General features: G+C 46.5%; 1 protein-coding gene across 1 annotated transcript; it reads right to left on the bottom strand.

The window, feature by feature from the left end:
* Positions 1-139: 139 nt before the first annotated feature.
* On the bottom strand, positions 140-14515 carry LOC128330702 (uncharacterized). Its single transcript, XM_053263928.1, has 9 exons — positions 14379-14515; positions 13808-14042; positions 4999-5022; positions 4246-4274; positions 2350-3030; positions 2044-2169; positions 1823-1864; positions 1511-1738; positions 140-544 (listed from the first exon to the last, which is right to left on the bottom strand). Exons 5-9 carry the CDS (start codon positions 2981-2983, stop codon positions 357-359), a joined length of 1218 nt encoding a protein of 405 aa, XP_053119903.1. The 5' UTR covers positions 2984-3030; positions 4246-4274; positions 4999-5022; positions 13808-14042; positions 14379-14515; the 3' UTR covers positions 140-356.
* Positions 14516-16013: the final 1498 nt, after the last annotated feature.

The raw sequence follows: 16013 nt of genomic DNA, 5'->3' as shown, positions 1-16013 counted from the left end.
TCAGGGCCAAAATCAGGCCTCCTAGCCATACATATTGGGGCAGACAAGCTCTGTAAAAGCCTCCTGGCAAGGAGCAGTCTATCTTGAGCTACCTCTTGAACTTCTCAGAACATCTCTTGGCCCCAAGTGGACTGGCCATAGAGCCTTTTCTGTGGCTGGGTTTGACCCAAAGACATTTTTACCCAACTCTGCCCAAAGAATATTCAAAGTAAGACAACTTTATTTTCTTTAAAATCAACTTTTTAATTTTTAAGCAGTAAATATGCATGTTCTATTGCTGTTTTATCTCTACATCCTATCCTATTAAAACAAATGTTTAATATTTTTAAAATAAATATGCAGCATTTTGTTGCTACCTATGTATGAAGCACTGTCTGGTTTTTATCTTTCTCTTTTTCCTCATCAATATCCAGCTCCCTTGGAGGAACCAGGATCCCCATAGTGGCTTCCACCCTTGCCAGTCTGCTCCGCAGTCTCCGGAGCTGTCCCCTCAGTGCCTTGAGGTTTTGCAAACATTCCTGGCAGCTGCGGAGGTCTCTTTGGCCTTGAAGGAAAGAAAACAAACAGTGTCAAGGGGCCAGTCCTCCACAATACCAGTCCCTGCACTGACTTCTAGTCCCTTTCCATGCCCAGCACAGACTTCTCCTCTCTACCTTGAAAACCCACCATGGCTATGCCCCACCCTGTCCCTCTGCACTGATCCTCCCCCTTCCTCCAACTTGCACCCCGTCAGGTTGGTTTTTGCTCCTCCAGCTTCTGTCTTCAGCCACCTGGAGGTCTCCTGCTCTCTAAAACTACTCTTTTTCTTCTCCCTCGCTGACCCTTGGGTCTGGAACCGCCACTCATGTGGGCTCACGTCTCTCTCCTATCCTTCCAATGCAACCCACCTCCTCTGTGCAGCTTTTGGCTTAATGCCTCAGCAGAGGCAGCTCCATCAGCTTGAACTGAATGCCCCTTATGCTTTCTTCCTCTTCCTCACTTCTCTCTCCAAAGCCAAACTTTAGACTGTATGCTCCTGGTGGCCGGGAACTTTTGCCCATGTACATTGACGATGCTATAAGGAGGATTGTGATAAGCACAATTGTATGTCATCCTCCTTGGTTTCTTGTTTCAGCCCAGCTTGAACTCAAAAGGGCTGATATTAGCATTCATATTATTAGCATTCATGAATTTAGTATTCACATTCTGCTCTTCCTCAAGCAGCTCTGGGAGGTATACATGGTTATTTTTTTCCTCCTAACAACCCTAAAAGTTAAGTTAGACTGCGGGACAAGTGACTGGCCCAAAGTCACCCAGCGAGGTTCATGGCTGGATGAGAATTCAAACCCGGGTCTCCCTGGTCCTAAGGAGGTGCAGCTGAAATACATACACATCGTTCCCCCGCTTGTCCCACCTCAACTTCCCTCTCCTTCCTCTATTGCTTGCCCATCTCTGTTTTTAGACTATAAGTGTTTTAGATTGTAAAACAACAATGAGGATGGAAAAGGGGTGCTGCCTCTATGAAACTTACGGTCATTCAGCTGATGGAACTGCAAATCCATCAAACTCTGCAGAGTTTCTTCTACATTGCTGAGGTCCGGCTCTAAAGGAGGTGGGGGAGGAGGAGGGGGAGAGGGATGCAGGAGGAAAGAAGAGGTGGAGGTGGAGGGTGGGATGGAGCCAACTTCCAGTGAGGCAGAAGATAATAATGAACTGGACCCAGGGGGGCGGAGACATGCAGCAGGGCCTTCAGGAACATCTACAAGAGAGAAGAAGCAACAGGTGGTCAGCCGCAAACGCTGGCATACTACCACATCCGCCATCACTTGCCCTCACTGCTCACCATGAGAAGCTGTCTGAATTACAGGCATCCGAGCTTGGTCACCTGAAAGACAGAAAACGAAGGAACAGTTCAGCAAGCACTGACAACCCACCCACAGGCCTCCCCTCCGAAACTTAGATGCAGACTCAAATCAAACATTTCAACATTCAGGAGAAGGAAACAGAGAGCAAAAGAACAATTTTTAGCCCAGCAGCAACTTCAGGGGTATGCTCCAAACGTACCTTCCTTTCCCCACCGTTGCAGCTGAACTTCACTGCGGATGAGCCTTGTCCGTGTGTGTCCAATTTGCAGGTTGATGGCCCGGAGAGAACGAGGGAACTGCTGGGAAATGCGGCGAACCCTCATTTCTGCAACAAAGAGAGCAAAAAGGAACAAGTGTTGATGTTCTGACCAGGCCGAGTGCTGGTGTCTTGCAAAAAGGGGCAGTGCTAGTGCTTGGTCCATCATCTGGGCTGAGTATCAAAACTCCAGCTGAACTTTGTGCTGGGTGTCTATGCAAAAGGGTTCTGAGGTGCCACAATACTTACGCTGCTGGACGTAGTCATGCTGTAATCCTGTGAGGATTTCTACTACTTGCTCAAGATAATTGTCAGCAGTGGAAGGTTCTGGTAAGGGCTCTGACACAAAAGCTGCTTCTTTTGGAGTGCCAGTGGAGATGGAAGGACCTGGCACTGAGGTTTCCTCATTGATCTCTTCCCCCAGAATGTCATTGGTGATGTGAGGTCCTGAAAGGGATCCTGGCACTGAGGTTGCTTCATTGAGCTCTTTCCCCAGAATGTCAGTGGGTACACGAAGTCCTGGAAGGAGTCCTGGCACCAAGGTTGCTTCATTGGGCTCTTCCCCCAGAATGTCATTGGTGATGCAAGGTCCTGGAAGGGATCTTGGCGCCAACATTTCCTCATTGAGCTCTTGCTCCAGAATATCAGTAGGGACATGAGGTTCTGGAAGGGATCCTGGCACCGACGTTTCCTCATTGAGCTCTTCCTCCAGAATATCTGTGGGGACACGAGGTTCTGGAAGGGATCCTAGCATTGAAGTTTCCTCATTGAGCTCTTTCCCCAGAATGTCAGTGGGGACATGAAGTCCTGGAAGGGGTCCTGGCACCAAGGTTGCCTCATTGGGCTCTTCCCCCAGAGGGTCCCCCAGAACATGGTGCAACATGGGTCCCCCAGGACACGGGGCAACATGGGTCGGATTTCTGGGATGACCTGAAAGAGAGGAAATAAAGCAGGAATCTGGAAATGAGGATGGCCCATAGCCCTGATAGAAATTCCCTCCCCTTTCTGCCTAGGTTAACCAGCTGGGATGCAGCCTGGGATTGTGGGTGAGGCGGTCCACCCAAGGAAACAAGCAAGGGATGAAGAGGAATACATTGCATAGCACTGGCAAGACAGCCCTCACCAACTACGCTTCAGAAGGGAGTGCAATGGCCAGGCTCTATCTGCTGAACATACCAATGCAGCTGCCTTCTTCCAAGTCATACCCCTGGTTCACTTTGCCCTACTCTGGCTGACAGCCGCTCTTGGGCAGAAGCCTTTTCCTAGCTAGCTAAAATCCTTTAACAGAAGATGAAGAAGACTCAACCCAAGACCTTGTGCATGCAAAGCATTTGTTCCACTATTGGACTATGGGCCCTCCCATACCTGTGAGGAAAGAGGCTTCTCCTTTGGGCAGAGTGGGAGCTGATGGTTCAGATGGACTAAACAATGCATTTGCTCTCTGGCTGAAGCAACAACCCCCAGTTACAGCCTTTTGACCTATGTGCGGGGGTAGGGGTGGGGCTTGAAAATCTGCCTCGATGCCATAAGCAGGAAGCATAGCTATGATCTGAGGAATGCAGGCCCAGCTCCGAGGGGCAGAAAACTGGGATCAGAGAAAGAAAGAGTCTCTTTGGACTGATCTCAGAGCTCATTGGCCAGGAAATGTTGCCCTTGTTTGCAGGTGAGCCTCCATTTCCATCTTGACCCATGTAATTGTCAAAAAAAGAGATGCTTTGGAAACAAGACACCAGCATTCTTTAGCTTCCTCTTCTCCAAGGCAGGGGGAACAAGGCCCAGAGGATGTCTTGGGGCTGGGTGTGGGCAAAGGTTCTTGCAGGGCTTTTCCAGAAGTGCACCACCTCCAAGGGAGAATTACCAAACCTGCCTGCCTGCTGCCATAGCCCTTTCCCCATCTTCTCCTAGAAGGGAGGGTATCCAGATGTGACTCGCCCAGGCCCCCTGGTCTCCTCCAACACTTTTGTCTGCAACAAGTGCCAGCAGCAAAGGATAGAGGTGGATGAACCTGCCCTCCTGCCATTCATCCATCAGATGGACATCTGCCTATCTCTCTCCATTGTCAAAGTGAAACAGGTCTCCAAGGAGACACTCCCTGGGGGGTTGAGGAGCCCTGAGAAGAAGCAAGCACTCTCGTCATCCACTTACCAGTCTGTGCCCCCTCTTCATCTTCATCCCTGCAGAGATAAGGAGAAACATTCTTAGTAGCGAATCACAGGAAATTGAGGGGTCCCCCCAGTAATCCTAGGGGGTGCTGTGCCATCCCAAGCATGCCCTCACCCATAATCCTTCTAGAAGGCCCTGCTAATTTTGGATGATTCAATACTTGGGAGCAGTGAAAGTAATTGCTATTGAAAGTCACTCACTACATTTTGCTCAGATTGTTTTCACTTGGGGATTGACTGGTTGACAGGGCAGGGGGCAGACCCACTCTCGTAGTTTATAGATATGCGGCCAGCTTTCCCACTCCTCTCCAGAGAAGATTTTCAACTTTTTAGAAAGCGCCCCCCCCCAAAGGGGGATACTTCAGCTAAAAGAACATACATACTGTTTTGGTTTTTAAAATTTGAATAAGAGGGTTTATATTTGTGACAACTTGAATCCCCGCCTGTATGTTCCCCAGACTATGGGAAACACCTATATCGGGCAGCAGCAATATAGGAAGATACTGAAAGGCATTATCTCATACTGTGTGGGAGATGGCAATGGTAAACCCCTCCTGTATTCTACCAAAGGCAACCACAGGACTCTGTGGTCACCAGGAGTTGACACCGACTCGATGGCACACTTTTACCTGGGTTTGGGCTATGTCTGAACAACCCCCTCCACACCCATCCCTTCAGACGGCCACATCAGAGCCAAAAGCATTAAGAGGAGTCAAGAGGGGGGAAAGCAACTCACTTTGGTTCTGCCTCTGGGTGAGACCTATGGGAACATGAAAGAAGAAAAGGTTAGGCATGTTCTTGGAAATAACATGGGGGTTTGGGGGGGGGGCAGCTTTTGAAGTCAGCTTCAACTGGTGGGCAGGATTCCCCCCCCAAAAAAAAAACCCCAAGTGGGCCCACAGGGGCCAGCCAGTAGCTCCTGGGTGCTACAGTTTCACAGGTCTAGGACCTGTAAGCTTAAGAAATACAGTGGAAATCAGCCCAGCAAGTGACCTTCGAGGGCCACCTGCATTTCAAGGAGAAGCTGTGTGGTGTGAATACTGGTGGTGAACTTGTGACCACTGAAGTTCACATAGGGAGCGCAATGGCATGTAAAACAATGGAAGGGCATCTTTAAAAACCAAATCCAGGCAGCCATTAGATTTTGCTTCCCCATCATGCCGGAGACTTACCTACAGTTCACCCATGACCAGCAGCCACCCATCCTGACAGCTAAGATGATAAGCAGATGATAAACTGACAGCCAATTTATCAAAGATGCTGCAGCTTATCTAGAATGCTGCCAGGTGAGCCTCCTGCAGAATCCTTGCAGGTCTCCAAGGGGGACCATGACGGCAGAATTCTGTGGCTGACTGTGAGATCGCAAGATCAGTTACTGGCCATGCTGGTTCTGGTTTGAATCCAAACACTGTCTTGGTTGTCAGCTCAAAGTGTCAAAGCACCAGGGGAGAGTCACCCCTGTCCTGCCTTCCCTGCTTCCCACATGTTTTCCACCTAATTACTTGCTGAAGTCCCTTAGCTAGGAAATCCCTCTACATCACATTTAGCACTAAGGCCCGTCTCTGTTCAGAATACACAAAAAAGAAAGCCAATTTACTTGTGGAACTAGGTGTGGTGATGATCCCTGGCTTAGATGGGTTTGAAAGGGGGTTAGAAACATTCATGGAGGAGGAGAGGCCCCTCTGTGGTGATTGGTCAGGATGGCTATAGAGAACCTCCAGGTGCACAGGCTGAATCCCAGATGCTGGGGACATGCAATGGGTGTGGCTGTTGCCTTTGCACTCTTTCATGAGTTACAGAGGACTCAGATGTTACAGAGGACTCATGCAGGTTTATTATAACTCTGCACTAGCAGTGGCTGCAGCCCACCCCTATCCACAAGCATCCCCTTCCTTCAGCATTTGCTAACAGAAGGGAAGAGGCAAATGAATAGAAAGTGACAGAGAGGGAAGGAGGGGGAAATGAGAAGGACAAAGAAAGAGGGGAAGCAAGAAAAATGATGGTGCCTCACAAAGAATGAGAGAGAGAAACAGAAGGCTGTAATGTACTTTTTGTATAAGGTTATGAAATGGAAAACAAACAATATTCAATATCTTGCCCCACCCCACCCCGTTACATCTTTGGAAACAACCTACAGTATGTCCTTATTAAACTCCATAGGCCCAACTGCACAACATCTTAGTTTCCACTGCACATTTTTTAAAAAATGCACTTCATAGAATGCACCCAGCTGCACATCAAAATGAACCTTGGACTAAGGGACCGCCTATTGGCCTCCCCAAAGACCCACCATGGCAGCTCATGGCCCCACAGTGGATGGATGAATCCTCCCAAGGATGCTACTCTTACAGTTTTAGGGGATAGGCCAGGAGCATTCTAGCTATTGCTCGCTTATAGCTATTATTTTTGCCTCTGTTTTAAAACGACATGTTGTTGTTGTTGTTGTTGTTGGAAGTGCTTTTGCTTAATGTCTTGCTGACATTCTGTCAGCTGGTATGTATCCTTCACTTCCTGCCCCTCTGGCGGCTGCTGCCACCAACAGCACTGCAATTACTCTCCAGTATATTGTTTTATCAGTCACCTTAAGTGGCGCAGTGGGGAATGCTTGACTAACAAGCAGAAGGTTGTCGGTTCGAATCTCCACTGGTACTATATCGGGCAGCAGTGATATAGGAAGGTGCTGTAAGGCATCGTCTCATACTGCACAGGAGGAGGCAATGGTAAGCCCCTCCTGTGTTCTACCAAAAGAAAACTACAGGGCTCTGTGGGTGCCAGGAGTCGAAATGCCCAATATAGGTTTTTAGTCTGGGAAACATACCAGTGGGGATTTGAACTGGCAATCTTCTGCTTGTTAGTCAAACATTTCCCCGCTGCACCACTTAAGGCGGTGTAGTCACTATAACTGGGCTCCATTTGGCACTACGGTCGGTCAGAAAGCTTTCCCACTAGGGGAAAACAGGAGAGAGCCCACCGGGAGCTTTCATAACACATTGTTTAGATGGGTTGAGAGATTTTGTCCAATAAAGACTGTTGTTTTTGGTAGGTTGTGGTGGGCAGTCATGTTAAAGAACTCAAGTTGGTTTGAAAAGTTGTATAGTTGGTTATGTTTGTGTAATATTAGGGTTGTTTTGACTGCTAGTTTTAACGCAAGTATTAGGCCCAAGACTGTAACAATTATTGTGGAGAACTTTGTTATGGGGGCTATAGTTATTGTTGTGGTTTGGTTGGTTGAATTGTTAGTGAAATCAAAAGGCCTGCTGCAGTGCTTCTTACCTTAGCAACAAAAGAATGCAGGATATACATAGAATACAATATGTTCAATTATACATACATATTCACCCAGTATGTAGGGTGGAGGGGAGTGGGGGAGGAATATAGGTAGTTGGGGGGGGCAAGTAAAAAGTCAGCGGAGGGGGGGGGACAGGAGAAAGCTCACCAGCTGAAGCTTTCTCCGCAGTGCTTATATTGCTTTTGTTTTTTTAGGGAGGAAAGGTTTTAGCAATGCCCCGCTTTGGCTCCACCCACCATCACTGGCACCACCCACTTTGGCTCCACCCATCACTTGACCTGCACGCCACTCACCCAATCTCAGGAGTCCCCAATGTCTACAGTGGCTGGCAGTGGCACTAATCTAACTGGCTGACATACTGCGCAATGCCTTGTAATGGAACGTGTGCATAGTTGCGTGAGAGTGCAGTTGTGCAAAACACAAGAATTGCACAAATGCAGTTGCATGGCAGAAGGCCATGTAATGTAATGTAATTTTATTTACAGTCATTGACCAAACAGAGAGTAAAAACCAGTAAACATTAAAATATGTATATACATATATACAGTTTAAGATTGGGGTGATATCCCATTATACCTTTTAAAAGCAATATAACTAAACTTAATAACTTAATTCCAATGGCCATTCATCGCACAACTGCATTTGCACAATTGTTGCATTTTGTGCTTATGCAACTGCATACACATTCCATTACAAGGCAGGTGGAATATTGCACAGTATTTCAGCCACTGTAATTATAGACAACTCATCACACATGGTAACTTTTGGCTCTGGGTGTGAATGCATTAAAAATACATCTAGACAGCAAAACAGTGCTCAGATGGGTATCACGGTGTGGCATTCACACATCAGCATAACTGATAACCATGGAAGGCTTTGTACACACCTCTCTTTCTTTCTGGATCAGGGCCATCGACTTTTAATGGTTGTGCCATTCCTCACCCTCATTCATAGTGAAATGTAAATGTCCATGAGTTACTGTGAGCAATGACATGACTTTTAAAAGGTAGGCAGCACAATCCTGTGCATGTTTATTTAGAAGTATGTCCAGAGTTGTAGGGAGTCCCCCAGTGGCCCGGGGACAAAGTTCTTTTGAGGGGTCCCCATGCCAGCACCAAAGCCACACCCCCTATTTTCCAGCCTCACCACTGCACTTCCTCCTCTAAATTTATATGTGGCTGTGGTGGCCGGTGGGTGGGCTTCTCAGTGCTCTGGCTTCTCTCCCCGCTAGCGCTGTGTGGGTTGAACTGTGATGCAGGGGGAGGGGGCTGCTTTCGTGCCCATTTGTAGGCATCTGCTTGGCCCCCGCCAGGGGCATTTCGGCCAAAGCAGACCCCTGGGTGGGGGCACGCTCATAATTTTTAATAATTTTTTTTTAAAAAGGCTGCTGAAAACAAAATGGCCATCACGCATACACAAATGGCCTCTGCGAGGCCTGGCATGGCCTAGGGCCTCACAGAGGCCATTTGAGCATGCACGTTGGCCATTTTGTTTTCAGCGGCCATTTTTAATTAAAAAAAGAAAGAAAGAAAGAAATGGCGCCTCCCCTTCAAGTGGCGCCCAGGGCACATGCCCTGCCTTCCCCACCCTAGATACGCCCCTGCTCCTCCTCTACTGTTTGATGGACTTGTAGCATTCCTCTTCCACCTGAGCTGCGAGGGACGTATAGCTTATCTATATCACTGCAGGGGTGTAGAGCATGATTGATGGTCATTATTTTCCTGGTCTTACGATCTAGCGTCTCTAGCTTTGCCTGGGTCCAGTCTATTATTCCTGCAGTGTATCTGATAACAGGTATAGCCCAGGTGTTTATGGCTTGCATGGTGTTCCCGCCATTGAGTTTGGACTTGAGGATTTTTCTAACTCTCCTGATGTATTCACTTCCAATTTTTCTTTTAACTTCAGTGTGTGCAATGTTATCAGCCTGGAGAATGCCCAAGTGTTTGTAATGTTCTTTCTCTTCTGGGTTCTTGATGTTGCTTCCATTGGGCAGTTCTATTCCTTCTGTTTTTGTTATTTTTCCTCTGTTCATTATTAATGCAGCACACTTGTCTAGTCCAAACTCCATTGCTATATCGCTACTGAATATATGGCGGAGGGGAGGGGAGGTGAAGGCAAAGGGGAGGTTGCCTGGTTTTGATTTTGAAACAGTTCAGCAACAGTGGCATCCTCTGTTTCCAACACCTCCTCCACCTGCGCCTGAGCAACTTCTTCAGTTGGTGATAATTCTTCTTCCATATCTTGAGACTGTGTTGCTCTTTGCAGTTCTTCCAGCTCAACTTCTGTGAAGACTTTATTTCTTATTATGAATCTTCTCTGGTCTGCTAGCCTTTGTTCTGTTATTTCTGTATCTGGATGCTTCTCTTTCCAAATTTGGTACATTCTTTTAAAATAACCTCTTCTAGTTGGACTAGACTTGTAATGGCAGATCATTATTTCCTTGTTGGCATTTTTGTATATTTTTTTCTGGTTAAGCGACGTTTCTTCCAGTAACCTTGCAGTCCCCAGCCCTGGTTGCTCAACTGAAGATCCTGAGTCCTGTAGCCCACTTGCTACCAGATGTCCAGGGACTCCAGCACCTGGTGCGGTCCTTGTTGACCCGGGCGATGACCGATCCGGTATAGATTTATTAAAGTTACGTCTCACCATATTGTTGATGGGAGAGGCACTCTTTGTCTGGCTCCTCTGGTGAGACCTGTCCAGTATGGTTGGACCTCTGGCATAGCTCTCACCTTACTCAGAGCACGCAAGCCCCACAAACATGCCAAGGTAGTGCCTCACTGGAGGATTATTATTATTAATAATAATAATTCGATTTCTATACCACCCTTCCAAAAATGGCTCAGGGCGGTTTACACAGAGAAATAATACATAAATAAGGTAAGATGGATCCCTGTCCCCAAAGGGCTCACAATTAGGCATGTGCCCGAAATGTTTCGGAGGCCATTGTAAAGGCCTCTGAAACATTTCGGTTTTGGGGCCGTTTCAGCGCCGGCGGGGGTAGCACTTTAAGGGCGGGGGAGGGTGTACTCACCCCTCCTGCCGCATTTCCCCTGCTGGCGCGCTGTTGGATTTAAGCCCCTCGGGGCGGCAGTGTTCCTCCCTGCTGCCCCATTTCTGCCATCGGCCGAAAGTAGCCGGAAGTGGCGAGTGCGCGTGCGCCCATTGTATGTGCGCGCGCGTGCACGGCAGAGGGGCGCGCACAACAGGCGCACGCGCACTCGCGACTTCCGGCCACTTCCGGCCAATGGCAGAAACGGGGCAGCATGGAGGAACGCTGCCGCCCCGAGGGGCTTAAATCCGACAGCACACCGGCGGGGGAAATGTGCTGGCGGGGGAAATGCGCCGGCGGGGGAAATGCGGCATACACCCTCCCACGCCCTTAAAGCGCTACCCCCGCTGGCGTCAAAGATCTCTGTGCACATCCCTACTCACAATCTAAAAAGAAACATAAGATAGACACCAGCAACAATCACAGGAGGTACTGTGCTGGGGGTGGATAGGGCCAGTTACTCTCCCCCTGCTAAATAAAGAGAATCACAACATTAAAAAGGTGCCTTTTTATGTTAAAAAGGTAACATGATGGTCTCCCATGATCACTAAATGGGATTTCCACACTGGAGACCTTATTCCTCTGAATGCCAGTTGCTAGGGGAAGGCTGCTGCCTCCATGCTTTGCTTATGGGCTCCCCAGAAGCACCTGCCTGGCTACCATTAGGGTCAGGATGCTGGCCTATATGGACCTTCAGGGCTCTTATGTTCCAGAATCTGCTTCCTAATGGATGCAGTGTGAGTGTGAGAGAGTGTCACAGTTTAATCCTTCATCTTTTCGTGCTGTCTCTTCATATCTTTCAGGATCCTCACTGGAAATTCCACCCTTTTCCGTAATTCAGATGCCTGCCTCTCTGAATGTGGCAGAAGGATCCACCCTGAGCATGACATGTAGTATCAAGGGAAGCATCTCTACCAACTGGTTCCTTAAGTGGTATAAGAAGGAAATGGATAGGAATGTGGAAATACATAACACGGGCCGGACTCATATTGTTAATCTCGGAGGATTTAGTCATCTCACTCTGGAGACAGCTGATATAGCCGATTCTGGACTCTATGTATGTATGGCTGGTGATGCAGAATTTCCCTCTGTTTCCAGTAAGGGGACCCAATTGACCGTCAATGGTAAATATCTGCATTTCCCCCTACACTTGTCTTTGCATGGAACATTGAATTGTCTAGGGCTGCTCAACTTCGGCCCTCCTGCACATGTTGTCCTACAACTTCCATAATCCCTAGCTATAGGCCACTGTGTCTGGGGATTATGAGGGTTGTAATCCAAAAATATCTGGGGGACCTAAACTGAGCAGGCCTGAGTCTTACAATCAGAGGCATATCTAGGGGAAATAGCGCCTAGGGCAAGCACTTAAATTGCGCCCCATGTCCAAATATCTGACACCCATATTTCAGATAACTTTACCATAATATCAGCTCCAAAATATAAGTCAAGCTAGCTAATCTTTTAAGCAGTGGACTAGCCAGACCAAAAAATGCTGGAAAACTACAAAGTTCAGTAGTCTGGGGCTCATGAAATACCCAAATACTATGTGGAGGTGTACTTGGAAAACTAAACAGAAGTGCCTGTCTAATTCTCTACTATACATTGTAGCATCATTACATACGTTTTAAAAATAAATGGAGAATTTGGCTTTTCCCAGATACTCTGAAAATAATTAAAGGATATGCAGAATAAACTGTGCTTGGAATATATTCTAGTATTTCAGAAAGACAGTTAAAATGAGAGAAAGAGAGCAAGAAACTCCCAGTGGCCTTAATATAAAGGATTTCACATGGATTCAAAGACAAACTCACCATTAATAGCCATATTTTAAAGACATCACATTTAACTCACTTATCACAAGAAGCAAAGCAAGAGGAAATGAATACAATCCTAGCTCATAAGCTTCAGCTCAGTATTCACAAACCCTGATTCTCTGCACATAGTGCCAAACTGAATATGTGTACAGTGACTTATATTATATTAAATTAAAAATAATTTTTACCTGTAGTCCCTTTGGGGGGCTTCCTAAAGGCTGTGGGGGGGGGGTCTGCAAAGGTTCCCTCTCCCCCCGCTGGCTTCTTAATTCACCGCAGCAGCCGATCCCGGGCTGATTTTTGGGCCTGTTTGGGCCTGAAAAGATAGGCGCGGTGGCCATTTTGGAGGCTGCCACAAATGCTCAAATGGCCTCTGTGAGGCCTGGCAAGGCCTAGGGCCTCACACAGCCCACTTGAGCATGTGTGGTGACAATTTAAATTTCTTTTAAAAAAATGGCCGCTGAAAACAAGATGGCCTCTGTGCATGCTCAAATGGCCTCTGTGAGGCCTGGCATGGCTTAGAGTCTCACAGAGGCCATTTGAGCATGTGTGGTGGCTATTTTGTTTTCAGTGGCCATTTTTTATTTTTTATTTTTTCATTTTTAAAAATGGCACCCCCCTTCAAGTGGTGCCCGGGGCACCTGCCCTGCCTGCCCTACCCTAGATACACCCCTGCTTACAATTGCATGTTTTGAGGATTTCTGTAGGATTTGGTTTAACTATCTGATGGTTTGCAGGAAAACTATCTTTGTTCAAGCAAGTTTTTCATTAGCTTTCCAAAATAAGAAAAGAGATTAGATAAAAATATGCCTGTCACGTGCACAATGGATATACTCAAGTAAGGTTGGACTCGCACAAATGTATGCAGAACAGATTACACAGGTGAGGAAAAGTATGGTCAGGATCAGGCTACCTCTATTACCTGAAATGTCTCAGAGAAGAGTCTGAAATCCTGTCTATGAACATCCTAGGACCAAAATAAATTCATGCATGCATTGCACACACACTAGGGTTACTAGCCGCAGAGGCTGGAGGGAGCTCCTTCCTGTTTAAAAGTTGTGTGGGATGGATAATCGCACCTTACATGTGCGATCATAACTCATAAGGACTTCTTCAGCAGTAGTCAATTTTTGCCTCACTGCATTCACTTATGGAACATAGGGAATGGAAGCTGCTATCAGGACAACCTTAGAGGATTCATTGTCAGCTAAGCACCATTCCCACCCTAGTACACAAACTACAGAGAATGCAGTTGCTGGAGAATTGTAATTCTTGCTCCAACAGACACAACCAGTGAGGATTTTTCCTTGTGGGGATGTCTGCTGCATGAATGTGTTAGGCACCTATTGTAGGGTGCCTGTGACATCATTTGGAGTTATTACACAAGTACCTTGCTCAGGAGCCTAAGAGGCATTTTAAACGTTCTCCTATGCCCACAGCAGTTTCTTTGGGGAGCTGGACTAGGAGTTCTGATAGAGGATTCAACCACAGTGATGATATCATGTATCTGGTCCTTGAAGATTTCTTCTGTCCTCTTCTAGGTCTTGCAGAATCCTCAGGAGGAGACGAAGCTTCTGAGGAAGTGACTGGAGTCCTGGGAGAATCTGTAACTTTCTATCTGCGGACTACAAACCAAATCAAGCTCATTTCCTGGCTTAAAAATCAAGCAGGTGGCTTAAAGACAATTGCTTTTGTGAAACCAAAACAGCCATGTGAGCTCCAGGTAATCCTACCTGAACTTAGAGAGCGAATAAAGGTCTCCAAGGATTGTAAAATGCTAGAGATTATGAATCTCTGTCAGGATGACTCTGGCATATACACAGCACTAATACAAATACCCAAAGCTAGCCCAGAAGAGGAGATATTTAACCTGGATTTGTACAGTAAGTATTTGGACCGTCATGCCTGCCAGTTGGCATTGTGTCATGCATTTCCCTACTACCCAAGTCAAATGTAGATACCTGTGCATAGGGAGAGTGGATGTTTGCATAATCCTTCTCTCAAGTTCGTGTTGGCAGACTCCTAGGCTATGTAGTGATGAAGGTTTAAAAGAGTTTCAGGTGCAGCATGATTGCCTAGGATGCAGAGTTAGGTGCAGTATGATGGCCTAGGGTTCAAATTCCAGTTCTTGCTTCATCAATTTCTGTATCACCTTTCATAAAACTCATCTTAAGGAAATTTACAGAAATTAATATAACAAAATGCCAAAAAAATCATATTAACACATTAAAATCAATTTTAAAAATAAATTAAGAACAAACAAACACTAAAAAGCATCTGCCATAAGACCAAGACAGAGAGAGACTGTAAAAGCCTGAACAAGTTTTTGTTTTTTAAAAGTCTGTGGCTACTTTTTAAAAAACAACTAAAGAAGTCAGAAAATGGATACCTATTGGGAGAGCATCCCAGCACCTGGGAGCAACAGAGAAGGCCCTGTTCTGAATGCACAAGAATTGAGCCGCCCTCATTGTCAGCATGTGGAGCAAATCCTCTTCTGATATGATGGTCTCGGGTGCAATCTGTCCCACTGCAGCCTCTAGAGCAGGGTTGGCCAATCTGAGGCTCCCCAGCTGCTGTTGGACTACAGTTCCCATCACAATGGCCTTTTTATGAATTAGCATTAATTTGTACATCCTTTCCCCCAACTCTCTTGCAGAGCGCCTTGTGGAGACTGACCTGGAGGTCTACTGTGCAAAAGTAGCTTTCATGGATGGGAATCAAACCTGGCATGTGAACTGCTCTGCCCGAAACTGGGAAGATTCCATGGGATACCACTGGACTTCAGCCAGGAAGAGTGACATCTTCCCTCTTGGGAAATCTCTTGTCATCCAGGACAATGAGCAAGATAATGATGATCTAAATATCACCTGCACAGCACAGAACCTTGTAGGCAATGCAACCAAGACCTTCTCCTTCAAGCAGGCTTGTGACAGTAAGGCGTTTTGATCTATTAATATATCCGGGCACCTTTGAGCCACCTTATCTGATTTAAAATGGCATTCCAAATGGTCCAGAAAATGTTTACCAGGAAAACAGCTCACAATGGACTCATTATTTATTTACTTACTTTACTTACATGTATATCTGAATTCTTTGTCTTCCATTCTAAATTTGATGGCTGACATCCTGACTACTGGTGGACCAGCACAATGAACAAAGTTATGCCAGTGCAAAAAGCCAAGGGGATTGGCTCAAGATCCTCAAAATATGAGGGGTGTCACAAGTTATGCAACTATTGCTCAAACCCAAACGTGCATGCGTTAAAGCAGCACTAATCTGGAATACAAGTGATGGACGTAGGGCAATATGCTAGCACTGCAGCCTTGCACTAGCACAATATCCTTGTGGAGCACAAGTGCTTCATTAGGATGTCAACTGATGTATATGGAATATGAAGGGTTGCATAGTAAGAAGATAATTTTAACAACCAAAAACAGGAACCCACAAGAGCAGTATTAATGATGGAACAATGGGTCAACTTTCTAATCATAAACCAACCACAGGAGTGCAAAGTGGTAAGATCTGCCAACCAGATCATCACCTCAGAAAAAACCCAAATAAGACTAAAAGATTTATTTGACTCAAAGGATGTAGGA

Source organism: Hemicordylus capensis, chromosome 6 (genome assembly GCF_027244095.1).
Source record: "Hemicordylus capensis ecotype Gifberg chromosome 6, rHemCap1.1.pri, whole genome shotgun sequence".
NCBI lineage: Eukaryota > Metazoa > Chordata > Lepidosauria > Squamata > Cordylidae > Hemicordylus > Hemicordylus capensis.
This window is presented reverse-complemented; position numbering and strand designations above follow the sequence as displayed.